General features: G+C 30.8%; 1 protein-coding gene and 1 long non-coding RNA gene across 2 annotated transcripts; one reads left to right on the top strand and one right to left on the bottom strand.

Moving 5' to 3' along the window:
• Positions 1-2,931: 2,931 nt before the first annotated feature.
• Positions 2,932-3,957, top strand: LOC141608619 (F-box/kelch-repeat protein At3g23880-like). The gene has a single exon (XM_074427961.1). It carries the CDS (start codon positions 2,932-2,934, stop codon positions 3,955-3,957), a length of 1,026 nt encoding a protein of 341 aa, XP_074284062.1.
• A 9,733-nt stretch (positions 3,958-13,690) lies between these two features.
• LOC141609391 (uncharacterized) lies at positions 13,691-16,628 on the bottom strand. Its single transcript, XR_012527399.1, has 3 exons — positions 16,253-16,628; positions 16,061-16,151; positions 13,691-13,895 (listed from the first exon to the last, which is right to left on the bottom strand). It is a non-coding gene; the product is annotated as an uncharacterized LOC141609391 (long non-coding RNA).
• Between the last annotated feature and the right edge of the window lie 3,570 nt (positions 16,629-20,198).

The raw sequence follows: 20,198 nt of genomic DNA, 5'->3' as shown, positions 1-20,198 counted from the left end.
AATATAAAGTGTAATATTAATTTACTCGTTATTTTATTACCATGCATGGAAATTGTGCTTTTTTTTTTTTATCATGACCTAAAGTGGGTTTTGGAACCTAAAGATTTTGGAGTCTTTTTTATGGTTAAACAGTAGTTTCTCTTTAATTTTTACGTAACTTTAAGCGAGTCACAACGTATACGTAAATATCTTGGTTTCTTTTTCTAATAAACTAGTATTGGTGGCCCGGCTTCGCCCGTGCTACATCTACTTATCATTATTTTTTTTTCGTTAAATAAAATTAATTAAAGTTATATAACCCATAAATTTATCAATAATATATTTATCTATGACATATCTTAAAATTACGATGAAATAAATTTTGAGATAAATTCCATACTCCCGCTATTAATATTTTACTCTTATTAATGAACAATAGTAATAACATTTCACTACTTTCTGTAATCATTGTTACTTTCACTACTCCCGCCGTAATTATTGTTACTGTCACTATTGCCGCATTAATATTGATATTTCACTACTTCCGCCGTAATTATTGTTACTTTTACTATTGTCGTATTAATAATGATTATTTCACTACTCTCGTTATGGTTTCTATCACTTTCACTAATCTCGCTGATAATAATGTTACTTTTACTATTCAAATGAGTGATTACTATCATATAACTATATCCAATGTTACTACAATTCTTTTCTTTACTGACGAAATTACTTTTACATATATGCGTTAAATCAACGAAAAATTTATCCAATATTATATATTATGGAATCTAACTTGAATTATTTATAACCTAATTATATTATATTTTTGTATGTTAAATAATTAACATCTCTATACATCTAATAAATTATAAAGTTTAATAAAATTGCATAAATTTTAAATTTAATATATAATTTTATGTAATACCATAAGTGTGCATGTTTATACTAATTAATTATTTTATTTTAAGGATTGACCATCTTTTAGTTTTCTATAAATATTTAGGAAAATTACCAAGCTATCTTCTTTCTCTTAATCTATTTGAAATTGACCATCTTAATTAATTATTTTATTTTAAGGAAATTGACCATCTTAATTAATTATTTTATTTTAAGGAAATTTACCATGTTTTAGTCTCTTACAAATGTTTAGGAAAATTACCAAGCTTCTATCTAATTTAACTTTAACCTAAATTATATAATATTTGCATTGAGATCCCTTAATTGGGTCCATCACACGGTGCTAGTGATTTAAAACTATATAGTATAATTAATTTGTATAACTTTCTTTAATTACATTGAAGTCCCTTGGTTTCTGGATTTAATATATAGTATTGATTTACGTAAATATTTTTATAGCGAGACTTCCTTATTTAAGAAAATATATTTGGTTAATTAGATTACCATTCAACGTATACCAAGTTAGCAGAATATAGAAACTCAATCAGTTAATCTGAATAGAATTACAAATTACAAATATTAAGGCATAATCTCCTAATTATTAAAAAAAAAAAAAGGAATTGTAAAGCTAAGCATCTAAGAGCAAGTCCAATGGTAAACTAGTTTCAACTAGCTTACAATTGTCACATCACATTTTAAGCTAGTTTATTTTTGAGCTACTAATTCATTTCAATGGTTTAGCCAAAAGTTTAACTAGCTTGACTCATATGTTAATTAAGCAAACTAATTTCTATTGGTTGAATTTTGTGGTAGGGTCATTTAAGCTACTAGCTTAATGAAGCTAGTTGCTTGGTTTAAGCTACCATATATGGGTAAATTATATCATGCTCCCAGGAGTAGGGAGCATGGTACTCCCAAGGGAGTTATTAAGGAAAAATAAATAAAAAATAAAAATTATAAAAATAACCACCCACTAATCCACTATATTACAATTAGTTACGCTGTTGCTCTAATACTTATGTTATTCTACAAAAACTCTATCATGGATCTATTACTACTCAATTACGTAAATTTCATGTTTTTTGGCCAAATTATTTTGCATTATTCGCTTTGCTACTGTCTATGGAGCAAAACGTTCATGATTATTATTCCGTTTATTTGAACGAGTCCGCAAATGAAGATATCGACATCCACAAAATATAAATAAGTGATATATTCACATGTTATATATTGTGAATATGAGGTTTATGTTTTGCGTATATGTAATCTATATGCGATGAATATGTAGTTATACTTTGTGAATATATGTTAGGTTATGTTAGATTAATATTTATGATAACCTCTATGTATTTGTCATATGTATTTGTGAATATGTTAATTAATTGGGTGAATATGTGAGTTTTAATTTGAGAATAAGAAGTCTGATTTATATGAATATGTCAACTATGTAATGTGAATATTTTATTGTGATGAACATGTCAATTATATGGTGTGAATATGCGAGTAAAACTAAAATAAACACCAAAATATATCAAATGTGATCTCAAATTATAGAGGAATCAAAATCACGAATAATGGTATAATTTTTAAATTTTTCTAATTTATGAAATCTAAGTTTTAATGGTTTTAAAAAAACTAAATTAAAGTTGGAGTATGAAGTACCATACACCTGGGTATATGGTATAACGATTGCCATATATGTACTTGTCCAATGGTTTAGCCACTTGCTTACAATTTTAAAAAATTGCAAGCAAGTCCCTAAGCCAAACCATTGGACTTGCTCTAACAATAAAAAGTGTACAAATAATAATTTTCCTAATTCTAGTATAAAAATTGAAAATAATTAATTTACTTAAATTTCATAATTCTAATAGAAAAAGCGAAAGTAGTCGTAAATAATAATCGTAATTTATACCAAAAACCCTTCCGAGTCTCGACCTTTCCATCGTTAAAAACCCTATTATATAAGCCAATTTATATAGCAAACCAATCTCAAACCTTACGTTTAGTTAATAAACATCAAATTAAATTACTGTTAGAAGATCTGACAGTATGGGAGACAAAGAGGCCAATGCTAAGAATAAACAAGCGATTGAACAACAATGCTACATCTTTGATGGTCTGATATTTGAAGAAATACTCCTAAGATTGCCCGTCAAATCACTTATTCGATTTAAGTCTGTTTCGAAACAATGGTATTCTATTATATCTTCTTCCAAATTTGCTATTACCCACTTTATGAAATCCCCCTTGTCTCAGCCTTCCGCTCCTGTTAACACCTTGTTTATCCAGTGTGAAAAAAGTTATTACTTTTTTTCTTATGACGATGATCAAATTTCTGATAATTTTGAAGATAGTTTGGTTGAAATAGAGGTGCCTTTCCGTGCCAAGAAATATTATCCTAAACTTACGGGCTGCTGTAATGGGTTAATATGTTTAACCCCAAAACATGGTGACTACTTCATTATATGGAACCCGGCTACCGGGCAAATGCACAAATATAAGTCAAATAGGTACATAGGTGATCAAGATATTGTTAGTGCATATGGGTATGATGATCTTGATATTGAATGTGGATTTGGGTATGCATCATCTATTGATGACTATAAGTATGTTCAAGTTGTCAGTCTGCCTTGGGAGAAAGGAGGAGATACTATTGTTTATTTGTTCTCTTTTAGGGAAAATAAGTGGAGAAAAATTGAATTTGATTATAAAAGACTTTTCTCTCTTTATGGACAAGCGGTACTTAGTAATGAAAAATTGTATTGGGGTGCTTTCGGCACGTCTTATTATTATATTGTTAGCTTTGATTTGGTGACTGAGAGGTTCGACGCAATTACGTCGCCTTTAGTCTGCTTAGGAGACATGGGAGGGTTTTTGGGCGAGTGCATCTATAAAGTGACATTTACTGGTGATAAGTTAATACATATAGTTGACTCTGATGCAATTGTAAAATCTATTGATATACCAGAGGACTTGAGCTTAGACGTGTACTCTCATATTGTTGGGTTTACTAGGACTGGCAAATGGCAAATTTTTTGCTATGGGATATACGAAAGAGACCGAGCTACCCAATGAGGAGGAGGCCGGGCTACCCAATGAGGAGGAGGAGGAGGAGGAGGAAATCGTCTATTTTAAAGGGCTATTGATAGTTGACACAAGTGCAAAACCTCTTTTGAGGTTTGATGTTCAGTTAACTAACATAGTAAGATATGTTCCTAGCCTAATTTCACCTCTTCTCATTAAGTAGCCTTCGAAGCAAAGATACAACGCGTTGTTCCAAGACGCAGTTTTAATGGGGGGATTTATCCATTCAAAGAAGGATAATGTAAATTTAATACTCGATCCGTTTAGTATAGCGTACTAGCGTAGCGTACCTTTATTGTCAGTATTATAACACGTTTGTTTTTAACTTTTTGGGCCTTGTTTTTGTTCCGATTCAAAAATATTTGTAATAGCAATACAATAATTTTATTACGAGTTTTTCTAATGTATGCCCCTAAAGCATACATTAATAACCCATATATGGTAATATTGTGGTTATTAATGTGTGCCCTAAGGGCACGCGTTAGAAAAACTCTTTTATTATTTCACAAATTTTTGTTTACATCCGTTGTAAATAAGAATAATTTACAACGGAGGTATATTATTATTATTTTTGAAGGTATTAGTTTTAGATTATACTAGTATTGCTGCCCGGCTTCGCCCGGGCTACCTCTACCTACCATTAAATTTTTTTTTCATTAAATTAAAGTGTTTAAAGTTGCATAACTCATAAATTTATCATTAATATATTTTTCTATAACATATCCTAAAATTACAATGAAATAAATTTTGAGACAAATTCACTACTTCCGCTATTAATATTTCACTCTTACTAATGACACATAGTAATAACATTTTACTACTTGGCCATTATCATTGGTTACTTTCACTACTACCGCCGTAATTATTGTTACTGTCACTACTGTTGCATTAACATTGATAATTTCACTACTCCTGCCGTAGTTATTGTTACTTTCACTATTGCCGCATTAATATTGATTATTTCACTACTCCTGTTGTTGTTTCAACCCCTCTCACTAATCTCCTTGATAATATTGTTAATTTTACTATTCAAATGAGTAAATTACTATCATATAACTATATCCAATAATGTTACTACAATTCTTTTATTTCTTGTGAAATTACTTTTATTACTTAGGCATGCAATTTTAAGAGGGTTATATATTTATATAAATATATTGCATATATGCATTAAATCAAATTGAAAAAATTATGCAATTTATATATTATGGAATCTAACTTGAATTATTTATAACCTACTTATTATATTTTTGTATGTTAAATAATTTAAATATATATATAAATCTAATAAACTATAAAGTTTAATAAAATTTCATAGATTTTAAATTTAATATATAATTTTATGATGATAATAATTAATACCATAAATGTGCATGTTTATGCTACTTAATTATTTTATTTTAAGGAAATTGGCCATCTTTTAGTCTTCTATAAATATTTAGGAAAATTACTAAACATCTTCTTTCCTTTAGTCTCCTTGAAATTGACCATCTTAATTAATTATTTTATTTTAAGGAAATTGACCATCTTAATTAATTATTTTATTTTATGGAAATTAACCATGTTTAGGAAAATTATCAAGCTTTTATATAATTTAATTTTAACCCAAACTATGTAATATTTGCATTGAGATCCCTCAATCGGGTCCATCACACGGTGCTAGTGATTTAAAACTATATAGTATAATTAATTTGTATAACTTTCTTTAATTACATTGAAGTCCCTTGGTTTCTGGATTTAATATATAGTATTGATTAATAGTAATGTAGCGAATGTAGCTTAAGAAAAATATATGCATAAAATCGAAAACCCATCGTCGATATCCTCTATCCGCAGCTGGTTTCACCTTGGCCTGGCTTGTTTAAAAGACATTGTATGCCACTATGATGTAAATACTGAAGTTTCATTAAAGAAGTTCTTTATACGGAGTAGTTTACAAGTCGAGAAGAACAAGCGGATCATGTACATTATGGCTATATTAAGCTTATTCCACATAAAGGTACACGAGACAAGACTAACTCGAGTTATTCAATTCTTGTGTAATGCGGTTTTACATTAATATAATTGTAAAACGGATCCAAACACAATCATATTATTGGGCATGTAGAAGTGATTATTAAAATATCCCAGTTTACATAGATTAGTGTAAAATTGTCTTGCACAAAAATTTATGTTTAATAATTCCATTTAAATTAGGAAAACTTATATGGTTTCATTAGTACATTAACATTGCAAGATGCCAAGATATGTTTCTCCTTTTCCCAATTGAGGAGCCTTCCGAGACGTAGATATAGTCATATAACATATTGTTCCGTTGCTCCTAAAGAGGCAGGTTTAATGGGGTTCAATTGAAGCAAGGATGAAATTGTTGTAGTATAGCGTACTAGCTTTGTGTTTTTGTATTGGCCTTTTTATGCTGGCTTTTTTAGTACTAACATACAGCGACATTCAGCTAATTATTTACCAAATGAGTTTATTACAAGACGGCCTTGCTTATATAGGAATTATTTACCCAATTTATGAAACCCCTCTTGTCTCATCCTTATGCTGTTAACTCCTTGTTTATCTAGTGTAAAAATAATTACTACTTTTTTTTTCTTAGGATGATGATCAAATTTCTGATAATTTTGAGGATAGTTTGGTTAACATAGATGTGGAATTTTTTGGTTAATTAACGTTAATTAGCAAAGTAATTAGGTAATCAGCGTTCAATTGAAACTATTTACGTTTATGGTGTCCACGTCATCACTTTTTTTTCCAGACTTTCAACAAAGCCACGAATCTTCTTAGCGGCTTTTACCAAATCTTCATCAAAAATTCACACTAACCATATCCAGTAGCTACTGGAGTACGCAAAATCGTGTTTTAATTTTCAGCAAAGCCACTGAGAATCATAACGGTTTTGTCAAGTTTTATAAAAAAAAATGTATTAAGCCGCTGAAAATCATAGCGCCTTTGCTGTTTATATTACTAGACATTGTTAACTTTCTAAAATCTAGTAGCTACTGGACTCAAGAATTGCCCAAAAATCACTCAAAGACGCTGAGAATCATAGCAGCTCTGTCAACTTTTTTTAAAAAAAAAAAAATAGAACGTAGTAAGCCGCGGAAAATCATAGCGGCTTTGTTGTTTATATCACTAGACATTCACTTTCCAAAATCCAGTTGGACTCAAGAATTGCCCAAAAATCACTCAAAGCCGCTGAAGTTCTTAGCGGCTTACCATAATTTTCACGTAAAATAAAAGTAACCCACATAAGCCATATAGAATATTAGAGTTTTTACCTGTTTATTTGAAAAAAAAAAAGCTGCAAACACATATAACACAATGCCCAAACCTTCACCATGACAAACACGGCTGCGAATACACACGTCACATCTGCACAAACCTTCACCATGCCCAAACATACACACTCCAAACACGACATTGAAATCCGGAAATGCAATTCATGTCACTGACAACAAAATATGCCAACAAAGTTCGTACTACAATTCCATCTAATTTAACTAAAGTCATACTTTGAAATAAAACTAAACTTCATACAAATTAAACAATTCCATCAAACTACTTGACACATTAGCCCAATCTCGAGCGAGTCCTCTTTGTTTTTGATCTTGAAATTGAACCGGTAGGTGTATCCTCCTCATGGATAGATGTAATTCTATGCTCCAACGTAAATGATATCTAGGAGGAGGTTGGTGTGGAGGGCTTGGATGATCGGCCTCAAAAGGTTGGACTAGATACCTGTGTCCCGTGCGTTGCAAGCATTCTAGTGACATTGTCTGCATCTTGCGCCGGCATGTTACCAAGCATAGTAGTAGTAATGTTATAGTTGTATAAATGACCCTCCGTCTGCAAAATTTAACAAATACAATTTGTTAAAATTAAACTAATACTAAACAAATTACATTATACAAAGGTTGTTACCAAAGATGTCTTAGTCTAATGGTTAAGACGGAGGTATTGTGGACAATAGGTCCCAGGTTCAATTCTCCGTCCCCTATATTGTAATGCGACTAAGTGCGCGCTTCGTTGGACCAAAAAAAAAAACAAAGGTTGTTAAAATTAAGGAACTAGTATTAGTGCCCGGTTTCGTCCGGGCTTTCTCTACCTACCATTATTTTCTTTTCCATTAAATAAAATTACTTATAGTTGTATAACTCATAAATTTATCATTAATATATTTTTCTAAGACATATTCATTACGGAAATAAATTTTGAGACAATTCACTGCTCCCCCTATTAATATTTTACTCTTATTAATAAAACAATAGTAATAACATTTTCCTACTTGCCCGTAATCATTGTTACTTTTACTACTCCCATCGTACTTATTGTTACTTTCACTACTGCCGCATTAATATTGATAATTTCACCACTCTCGCCGTAATTATTGTTACTTTCACTATTGCCGCATTAATATTGATTATTTCACTACTCCCGTTGTTTTTTCTACCACTTTCACTAATCTCGCTGATAATATTGTTACTTTTACTATTCAAATGCGTGATTACTATCATATAACTATATCCAATGTTATTACAATTCTTTTCTTTACTGACGAAATTACTTTTATTACTTAGGTATGCAATTTTAAGAGGATTATGCATTAAATCAAATCGAAAGAATTATGCAATATTATATATTATGAAATCTAACTTATTTATAACATACTTATTATATTTTTGTATGTTAAATAATTAACATCTATACATCTAATAAAATATAAAGTTTAATAAAATTTCATAGAATTTCAATTTAATACATAATTTTATGATGATAATAATTAATACCATAAGTATGCGTGTTTACACAAATTAATTATTTTATTTTAAGAAAATTGACCATCTCCTAGTCTTCTATAAATATTTAGGAAAATTACCAAGGATTTTCTTTTTTTTAGTATTATTCAAATTGACCATCTTAATTAATTATTTTATTTTAAAGAAATTGACCTTAATATTATTTTATTTTAAGGAAATTGACCATGTTTAGGAAAATTACCAAGCTTCTATATAATTTAATTTTAACCCAAACTATATAATATTTGCATTGAGATCCCTTAATCGGGTCCATCACACGGTTATATTGCTTTAAAACTATATCGTATAATTAATTTGTATAACTTTCTTTAATTGCATTGCAGCTCTTGATTTCTAGATTTAATATATAGTATTTATTGATTGATTGATTGATACTTTGGAGAATTTGGAAACTTTGGAGAATTAATTATTTTCTACTTTGTATTAGATTTAGGAAAAACTGTTAATTATTATGTTAGAATAATAATAAGTGTTCTAATCGAAACACTGAAAGTAGCTGTAAATTTTACCAAAAACTTTACCGAAATCCGACCTCTCCATCAATATATAAGCCAGTTTTTTTAAGGCCATGCATGTGGGCAAAATAATCCCAACCCTTACGTTAAATTAATAAACCGAACAATATGGGAGACAAAGAGCAAATCATTGAGCAACAAAGCTATGTCTTTGATGATCTCATAATTGAAGAAATACTTCTAAAATTGCCGATTAAATTTCTTATTCAAATTAAGTCTGTCTCAAAACAATGGTATTCTATAATTTCTTCTTCCAAATTTGCTATTTCTCACTTTATGAAATCCCCATTCTCTCATCCTTCTGATCCCGTTAACACCTTGTTTATCCAGTGTCGTAATAATTATTATCTTTTTTCTTACGATGATGATCAAGTTTCTGATAATTTTGAAGATAGTTTGGTTGAAATTGAAGTGCCCTTTCGCGCCAAGAAAAATTATCCCGAATTTATAGGCGGTTGCAATGGGTTAATCTGTTTAACCCCAAAACATGGCGACTACTTCATTATATGGAACCCGGCTACTGGCAACATGCACAAATATAAGGCAGATTGGTACTTACTTGATCATGATATTGTTAGTGCATATGAGTCTGATGAACTTATAACTGTTAGTGGATTTGGGTATGCATCATCTATTGATGACTATAAATTTGTTCAAATTTTCACTCTGCTTTGGAAAACCGGAGGAGATACTATTGTTTATTTGTTCTCTTTTAGGGAAAATAAGTGGAGAAAAATTGAATTTCATTATAAAAGACTTTTCTCTCTTTATGGACAAGCGGTACTTAGTAATGAAAAATTATAATGGGGTGCTTTCGGCACGTCTTATTATTATATTGTTAGCTTTGATTTGGTGACTGAGAGGTTCGACGCAATTCAGTCGCCTTTAGTCTGCATAGGAGACATAGGAGGGTTTTTGGGCGAGTGCATCTATAAAGAGACATTTACCGGTGATAAGTTAATACGAATAGTTGACTCTGATGCAATTGTAAAATCTATTGATATACCAGAGGAGTTTCGCTTAGACGTGTTCTGTCATATTGTTGGGTTTACTAGGACTGGCAAATTTTTTGCGAACAAGGGAGCATCCGATGATGAGGAGGAGGACGAGGACGAGCTACCCAATGAGGAGGACATCGGCGAATATGGTCAAGGGATATGGATAGTTGATCCAAGTAAAAAACCTATACAATACAAACCTCTTTTGAAGTTTCATAAGTTTATTACCTTTGCAAGATATGTTCCTAGCCTGGTTTCGCCTTTTCTCATTAAGGAGCCTTCTGAGGCAAAGATACAACGCGTTGCTCCCAGAGGCAGTTTTAATAGGGGGGTTTCATCGAAGGAAGGATCAAATTAATACTCGATCCGTTTAGTATAGCGTACTAGCGTATCGTCCTTCTATTAATTCTGCGTAATGTTGTTGGAGTTTTTTTACAAGTACCAGTTTTATTTTTAAGTTTTCGGTTCTTGTTTTTGTTCCGATTCAAAAATATTTGTCATAGCAGTAATACATTAATTTTATTATTTTTGAAGAATAGAGAATGCCGAGTATTAGTTTTAGATTATATTAATAGTATAAAGTGGCGATTGTAGCATAAGAAAAATATTATGCATAAAATCGAAAACACATCGTCGATATTGTATGCCACTATGATGTACAATAATTTTATACAGAAGAGACAACAATATTAGTTTTAGATTATCAATATCAATAGTAAAGTAGTGATAATATAATTTATAGCTTATGAAAAATATTATGCATAAAATCGAAACTCCATCGTCGATATCCTCAATCTGTAACTGGTTGCACCGTGGTTTATTTAAAGATATTGAATTGATATTGTGATGTAAATACTGAAGTTGCATTAAAGAAGTTCTTTATACGGAGTAGTTTACAAGTCGAGAAGAACAAGCGGATCATGTACATTATGACTATATTAAGCTTATTCCACCTAAAGGTATACGGGATAAGACTAACTCGAGTTATACAATTCTTGTCTAATGCAGTTTTACATTAATATAATTGTAAAACGGATCAAAACGCAATTATAATACTGGGTATGTAGAAGTGATTACTAAAAGATCCCGTTTTACGATGGATTAGCGTAAAACTCAATTCATAGACTATACAACCAGATGTACCAGTTGTACGGTGTAGTATCTAAGCTTTATAATAAAGTATGTTTATAATAAAGTATCCGAGCGAGCTTTATATTAAAGAAAATGAGCTTTATTAGAAAGTATTCGAGTTCATCTATTTACACATTAAAAATATGAACTTTGAATTAACTCAGAAAAAATACATATTAACTTGCATTCTTATACCTTAGTTGTACAATGCTTATATACAATTGGTTGAATAATCATTGTGTGTAAAACCGCCTTACATAAAAAATTATTATTTAATTAATTAATTGCATTTGAATTAGGAATCTTTGAAGAACTAATTATTTTCAACCTTGTACTGTATTAGAATTAGGAAAACTGTGAATTATCGTAGAAAGTTTCCTATTCTAATTGAAAAACTGAAAGTAAATCAATCGATGTTAAAATAAAACTCCCTCCATACCAGACTAATAGTAAATCAATGAAGGCGACCTAGAGGGGCAGAAAATGACAGACAAGGTTGAAACCTTGGACCGGAATACGGTGGACTTGGAGTGGTGTAATGACGACCCCCTTACAAGGTTGCCGGTGCCACTGGACAGAAAATCGGTAAAATAAAAGTACAACTTTAGTACGGTCAAATTCCGTTTCTCCAACACCAGGCAAGCAGAGGACGTCATTCCCTAAAGATAGCAAAACATCAAAAGTGTGCCGGGAAAGGTCTCTAGGACCAAAGGGTCTGTACGATGACCACGACACCGGGATGGTTTGATTGGTTAGGATATCGTACGCAACGTACGTCTGTCTATAATTATTATATAACAAGAGGACGTCATCCAGGATTGGGGCATTGGCTAACAAGAACGGATATCCATTTAGAGGTACGTCCTTATAGTAGTTAATGAAAGCCCAACGCTGATCAGATACGCGTTGATCGGGATAATAGGCGTAAAGGGATGAGGTTCTAGGAAATATGCAGAGTATACGATTGTTGATTGGGTCGGATATGAAGCGTGCACGCAAATCAACAGGTACGGTGGGTGGTATGAGTATGGGATGCCACCTATTAGTATCACCCTTATAGGCCGTGTCGTAAAACTCGCCAAAATAGTCGGAAATAACGCGAACTCCACCAAAGACGAAGATTTTAGAGCCGAGTGAGACACACTTAGGATTAACACGATCAGGAATACGCATCTTAGCAGGTAGATGTAACCACTTGTTGTTTTGCGATGAGGCGTCGTCGTAATAGGAGACACCCGAGTGAATGACGTCTCCGTCCACGTCCACGTCATCTTGCTGGTTTATGGTTGACTTCGTTGACCCACCGATTGCAAACAACGTCGTCTTCATTCCAAATCCAACCTTACCCAATACTGACCCAATCGCATGCCTATTCAACAAAGATCCACCAATTTTGTTATCCTGAATATTTCCTCCCAAATTAACCACGTAGAAATCTGATACATTCATTGCGTTTGATTTTTCAACCAATATATTACCAGTCCAATTCGCTGAATTATTATCAACATCCCGTGATCTCTTCATCCCCCTCTCTGATTCTACCTTATCAATAGTAAAGTAGCGGTATTTATAAAGGTTTTTCTAACGAAGGACACACATATATATACCATCGGTTTTTCTAACCTATGTCCACTAGGCATAGGATAAGAAATCAAAAAAGGGAAAAAAAATTAAATGTGTTTCTTGTAAATAGAAGTAAAAGTGGTGAGATATTGCAATTTTCCATAAAAATAGCATTTAATTCTTTTCTATTTTAATTTCTTATCCTATGTCCACTAGTGGGCGTATTTAGAAAAACCCATATACCATATCTTTTATTCCTTCCTAATAACTATCTTATTATGCAAGACAATAATGGTGCTGTTTGGCCAAGCTTAAAAAATGCTTTTGTAATTGAAAAAGTAGTAGCTTGGCCAAACATGGTAAATTAGAGAGTTTTAAAAGTGCTTTTGAGAAGTCAAAAACTGATTATCATTATTACTATAAAAGAATCTTGTACAATTGCCTATGTGGCATAATGTAGAAGCACTATTATGCTCCACGCGCCCTCACAATCAACCTCAGTAAATCTGTTTTCCTTGAGCCAATCAAGTCTACCCTAGCAGCCATGTCAGCCTATTATAATAAATCGTGTAAATTTCCTATTAATGATACATCTGTTATTTAATTAAGCCCAACTGTTTCTCAAATCAAATTAATTATACAACCTTGATTCGTTACCCATAAATACAAAATACCACACTTTGTCATTCTCAAGGTTACTCGAGAATGACAATGGACAACCAATCTTTTTAAAAAAATATTTAATCACCTATTTAATTAAACGTGTAAACAACAAATTCATTCATCACAGCCTCTTTCTTTACCATCTATCAAAATCTCTAAATTGAAAAATAAAATAAAGCAATCCTTCTTTACATCTTCTCCTATATCCGTTGTGGCGTTGAACCAATGCTAGCGACCTGAATTCAAGGATAAGAACAAGAATGAAGTCTTTGCTAAAAAAAAAAAAGAATGAACATAATAATAAGAATGAAGCGATTGATTTTCTATTTTGTTGATGTTGAAGTATGTACTTTATTTTTCCCTTCTTTTTAAATTTCTGATTTGCAATCATAAAATTAGTATCTTGAATGCCTTTACTATCACATATTCAGTAATTTTTCTTCGGTATTTATATTTGTTATTTTTCAATGAGTTTTTAATAGATCAATAATTTCAAGCTATTGAACCCTTATTTGTTGATAAGGAGGTATATCTCTTTTTTTCTTTTTAGTTTTTAATAGAGGCTTAGTACTTCTATTTTATTCATTCTCTACAATGAAATTTATACAATAATCGTTCATTTGCTTTTCCTCTTCCTTCTTTTTAGAAAACAATCAAAATTCAGGAGGAATTGCAAACAATTGGATTTCTCAGAGAAATAGGCTTACTCTCACTCCAGAAAACTTGGTTATGAGTTCTTTAGAACACCAAATCAGGTAAGCTACTTAATTTTGTCAGTACAAACCGTTTTATTTACATATTGAAGATTAGTACTTACACGACAGTTTGGTATTTACATGAGTTTTTATAATATTTTTTTTCCGTATAATTGAGGTTGATTTTGAAAATAATCAATTTGTACCTTAGGAGCAACTTATTTATCTGATGTTGAAATTGTTATACTATATAGTTGTCAAACTATTTTGAGAATTTCTCTTTATACTACTTTTCTAATTTGTAAAAATTGACATTGAATGCCTACTGTTTTTGAAATACGTCACGATAAAATCTTACTTAACTGAATAACATTATCCTTTAGAAACAGTTTCTTATAACAATTTGCAAGTTACTTGATGAGTACTATTATTACGTTTTATTTTTTAAAACAAATATCCTTTTTGTAATATGTAAGACACACAAAATCGGATTACTAATTTTTAAAACCGTGAAGGACTAACTTGGACTAACATTCTACTAATTTTATACTATAAACTTCATGTATATCATTCTATTAATTTGTTGGACATAGATTAGTTTATAAAATATAATTATTCACTAAATTTTTTTATAGCATCAGATGTTATACCCGGAACTTTGTAATAAAAATTTTTTCTATGAAATTTTGATGAAAATGTAAGATCGTCTTTATTCAATAGTGTTCACCAAAAAAACTTATTCATATAATCAGTGCGTATCAATTTTTGATTCGATAATGTGATCCAATTTATTTTAGTTGAACACTTTTATAGATTTTTAGCTTCATACAATTAACCCCTTACATGATATAGGACTTTATATTCAGTCAATTCTTCCTTAAAAAACAACTATGAACTTTTATTGGTCTAAAGATCGACCTGCATTTATAAATGTATATATTATTTAGTATTCAACCTGTTAACCATTATTTAGTATTATTCAGAAAGTATTTAGAACACACCCAAATCATCCTATCATGATCATATTCAACAAATTATCATATATCACGTATATAATATCAGATAACCAAAATCTTTGCATTAACAATTTTTGTAGGGCCTTTGAAGTTAATAAAGGGGAGCATTAAACAGAGACAGAGGATAAGGCTCGGAGGAGCAGATTCAAATCCTCTAATGACAGAGAACCCCAAACAATGTGTCTGTAAGACCTACTAGGTTGAGACGTAGCGACCTCTACCTAGCGTGTCTTATACAATAGAACAAACAGTAGAAGAGGTGTCTTATACAATAAGAAAGGGCAAAACAATCTCATATAATAGTGCAATAGAGAACATCTTTCTTAATAAAGTTTTGCGGTTCTTTGTATAATACAAGAAAATAGTGCAATAGAAAACCTCTTCATATGCAAGAGAAAACTCAAATAGCATTCTTGATTAAAATAAAATATTTTTGCAGTATTTCAATTTACAGAAATTAAAATATCAACAGTGACGTTAACCCACCCTTACTTTTTCAATATATTTACAATATTTAAGACATTCCCAAAAATATTAAATAATCATGTTAAATCGATAAAATTAAAGTGAACTTATGAACAATGGATCGCGATTATTTGAGATTTACCACTTATAATACTGTTAAAATTACGCAAAGTAAAATTACATAAATAATTTGTTAATCTCGGGATAAATTGTAAATACACCAACCTTAATATCAAAAGATCCTTCATAGTAACAGATCTGGAAACGACAAACTGCAACCTTCATTGAGTAGATCTACTGATTCTTCACTTTTAAACTATGCAATAAAAAGAACGACAATAGCAAAAATTAGAAATTTCGAATATAATTGTAATTATAAAAAGAATAAAAATTACAATATTTGACTATATCATCAACCTGTTGATTGCATGTCTCAAATCTTTGAAGTTTCCAAAGAATCTTTTGAACCCTTGCATTGATCTGCAATTTCTGGTTACAGATCTACTAATTTTCCCAACTTTGATCTCAAATATGGTTTGATTTTAATTGAATATTGATATTCCATTTTCAAAGTTTGATTGATAACGAAAATGCTATGAATTTAATAGAAAGGTAAGAATTTTAATGTAAGATATTGGATGTATTGATTCTTCAAATTTTTAGGGAAGATTTGCAGGAAAAATGGGAAGGATATAACATTGCAATTAAGGAATGAGAGGGAAGAATGGAGTTTACAGAGTGTGGTTAGGCAAATTTTGACAAGTTGACAACGTCACAATGTGAAGATGTCAGTAATATTTGGCATAACAATTTCTTCTTATTAATTTTTTTTATTGTATAGATATATACATTAATAACTTCATGCACATTAAGTAAGGTAATAGACTACTTCTATAAATTTTTCGGTCGTCTTTTTCAAAAAAAATTACACAATCCCGTGAATTTTCACGTGTGTCACACCTATTTTACTAAATTTAGTAATAGATTTTTGTTAAAATTGTAAAAAATCTGGACGGTCTCTAGAAAGATCTAATATATTTTACTCGAGTTTATATCAACCATATACAACAAAATCTGAACTTTATAATTATTACTTCTTTTTCATTCGTTAAAAACATTAAATCACCATCTACTTAAAACACCGTCAAAATTACTTTGAATGTGTATTTAATTGCTTTCGCTAAGATAACGACTAACTATCAAAATTATCTTTAACTTATCTTAATTATTATTCTTTGTTTTTTATGAAGATAACGTGTACAATAAATAAAGTATATGATAATCTAACAAATATAATTAATCGTCTTCTCACAAAATAAAATAACACAACCCGTGATTTTTCACGGGTGTTACACTAGTTCACTCCTAAAAAGAGAAGTAGATATTTACTACTTCTACTTCTACTTTTTATATAAATAACCAAATAAGCAAACAAAAGTTGTACTCCCTCCTATTCATTTTAACCTTCCCCCTTTCCTTTTTCATCTATTCATATAACTCTCCCCCTTTCCTTATTTAGTAAAGTTTTATACTTATCTTAATCACCTTACCCCACAATAATACCCCACAATACTCATACTTTATCTTATTTTAAACACCTTACCCCACAACAATACTTATTTTAATCATCTTACCCCACAATAATACCTTCCCTCTCTCCAATTACCTTACACCACCACAATACTTTACAATAAAATATTCCTACCCTTAATTTGCGTGCCCTTTTGAAAGGGGAAGGTTAAAATGAATAGGAGGGAGTATTAAAGTAGTTAGGCCAAACATATAAATTTTGTGAGAAACTGTTTTTACAAAAGTATGGCCAAACAACTAAAACTTTTCCGAAAAGTAACTTGTGAATAAACTCATTTTAAAAAGGAAAAATCATTTTTTATAAGCAAGGCCAAACAGCACCAATATAATGTACAACTTATACGCTAAGATATTTATAAGGGTTTTTCTAACGTGCGTCCTTCTATTAATTCTGCGTGCACATGTTTGTTAGAGTTTTTATTACTAGTACCAGTATGGCGGTATTATAACACGTTTGTTTTTAAGTTTTCGGGCCTTGTTTTTGTTCCAATTCAAAAATATTTGTCATAGCAGTAATACATTGATTTTATTATTTTTGAAGAATAGAGAATACGGAGTATTTAGTTTTAGATTATATTAATATTAATAGTATAAAGTAGCGATTGTAGCTTATGAAAAATATTATGCATAAAATCGAAACTCCATCGTCGATATCCTCAATCTGTAACTGGTGGCACCGTGGTTTATTACTAGTACCAGTATGTATGCATAAATACTGAAGTTTCATTAAAGAAGTTCTTTATACGGAGTAGTTTACAAGTCGAGAAGAACAAGCGGATCATGTACGTACATTATGGCTATATTAAGCTTATTCCACATAAAGGTATATGGGACAAGACTAACTCGAGTTATTCAATTCTTGTGTAATGCGGTTTTACATTAATATAAGGGTAATGATAAATACAACTCATTGGGTTGTTTTTAAGAAACCAAAAGAGGAAATAAATTCTTGAGATATGCATTAATGGCCTGTTTGGGAATGGGTATTTGATTTGGAAATATGGATTTGGGCCAAATTCACTGTTTGGGCTGACAGTGACATTTGGATTTGGATTTCTATGAAATCCCATCAGAATTTCAACCTTCATAAACTATCCAATTTGAAATACATCCTCCACCCCCCCGTATTTCCAAATCACCAGCAACAACGATTAACATACAATCACTCATATCTAACAACGATTAACGATAAAAAAATTTAGTCTCTCCTATTCCTTTCCGACAAGGATTCAAATCCCCATTTTCTAGGGTTTATGCGATTGATTTGCTTCTCACTAGCATCAATCAGATTCAAATATGTTTCTTTCTATTTCGATTTGTCTATCGTTTACCTTTCCAATTACTCTTTGCATAAATTAATCCATATTTTGTTACACATTCGATTTTTTCTGGAATTTTGATGATCTTATCGTAATCATTATGTTTCCTTCTCTTTCGATTGTATTTGGATGGATGTACGTGCCTTGGCATGTTGTTGTTGATTTGTTGTAATAATTTACACTTAAGTTTAGCCGAATGTATGAAAACTCGGAAATTTGACTGTTTTTCGTAGTTTTTATGATTATGTCTGTGTATGATGATGATTATTAGGTTTAATAACATTGTGTATGTTCATTGAAACTGTTTGTTGATGCGATAAAAATCCCCTCATTCTCGCTCTTCTCGTGCTGGTCTTAAGGTTTTCTATTCTTTAGGACTTTCTTATTCATTTGTAACCGCTACTTTAATCAAAGGTAAACAAATGATCGTGATGGACCGAATTGTGAGATGTCAAATACGAAGCAATTTTCTTTACATATTGTTGACGTGTGTTTGTTAGAGCAACTGTGTCCTTTAATCAAAGGAAACTTGTTACAGCAACTGTGTATCGACGATGGAAAAATAGAGGCTGATTCTATGATTGATGATTCTATGGAGTATGGATGATATTTGTTAATGAGAAAAACTAATCTAAGTACAAATTTGGATTTCCAAATTTCGTGTTTCCCAAAAGAAAATTTGGATTTCAAAATCCATAATTTCAAATTCTTCGTTTCCCAAACAAAGAATTTGGATTTATGATTCCTAATTTCACATTCCTAAATTGAAATGAGTGATTCTAAATCAAATTTTGGTTCCCAAACGCTACCTAAATGTATTGGTTAATGTGTAATTTAGTTTTTAATTTCTAAGTTAATACCCAAATTGGAAGGTATTTAATGCTTAAACACAACCATATTATTGGGTATGTAGAAGTAATTACTAAAAGATCTCGTTTTACGATAGATTAGTGTAATACCGCCTTACACAAAAATTTATGTTTAATTAATTACATTTGAATTAGGAAACTTTGAAGAATTAATTATTTTCAACTTTATATTAGAATTAGGAAAACTGTGAATTATCATAGTTCGTCAGATGGCCACTTACTTGATCCAGATATTGTTAGTGCATTTGGCCTACTTGGGTATGCAGCATCTTTTGATGATTAGGATGGTAGTATTAGCCATGTTAGTGGATTTGGGTATGCATCATTTATTGATGACTATAAATATATTCAAATTTTCACCGCGCCTTTCGGGGAAAAATAGGAGATAACATAGTCTATATTTTCTCTAAGAAAAATTGAATTTGGTCGTCAAGATCTTTTTTTTATGGACAAGCGGTACTTATTAATGAAAAATTATATTGGGCTGCTATTGGCAAAAGAAATGCCCATTATATAGTTAGCTTTGATCTAGGGGTTGAGAGGTTTGACATACGTACATTAAAACGCTTGATGGTCTTAGGAGTC

Source organism: Silene latifolia, chromosome 10 (assembly GCF_048544455.1).
Source record: "Silene latifolia isolate original U9 population chromosome 10, ASM4854445v1, whole genome shotgun sequence".
Classification (NCBI taxonomy): Eukaryota; Viridiplantae; Streptophyta; class Magnoliopsida; order Caryophyllales; family Caryophyllaceae; genus Silene; species Silene latifolia.
Note: the sequence above shows the minus strand (reverse complement) of the source record. Positions and strands in the feature narration are given on the sequence as shown.

Bases quoted from the DNA above. Each gene is read 5' to 3' on its own strand.
- LOC141608619 (XM_074427961.1), top strand. From the start codon at position 2,932: ATGGGAGACAAAGAGGCCAATGCTAAGAATAAACAAGCGATTGAACAA.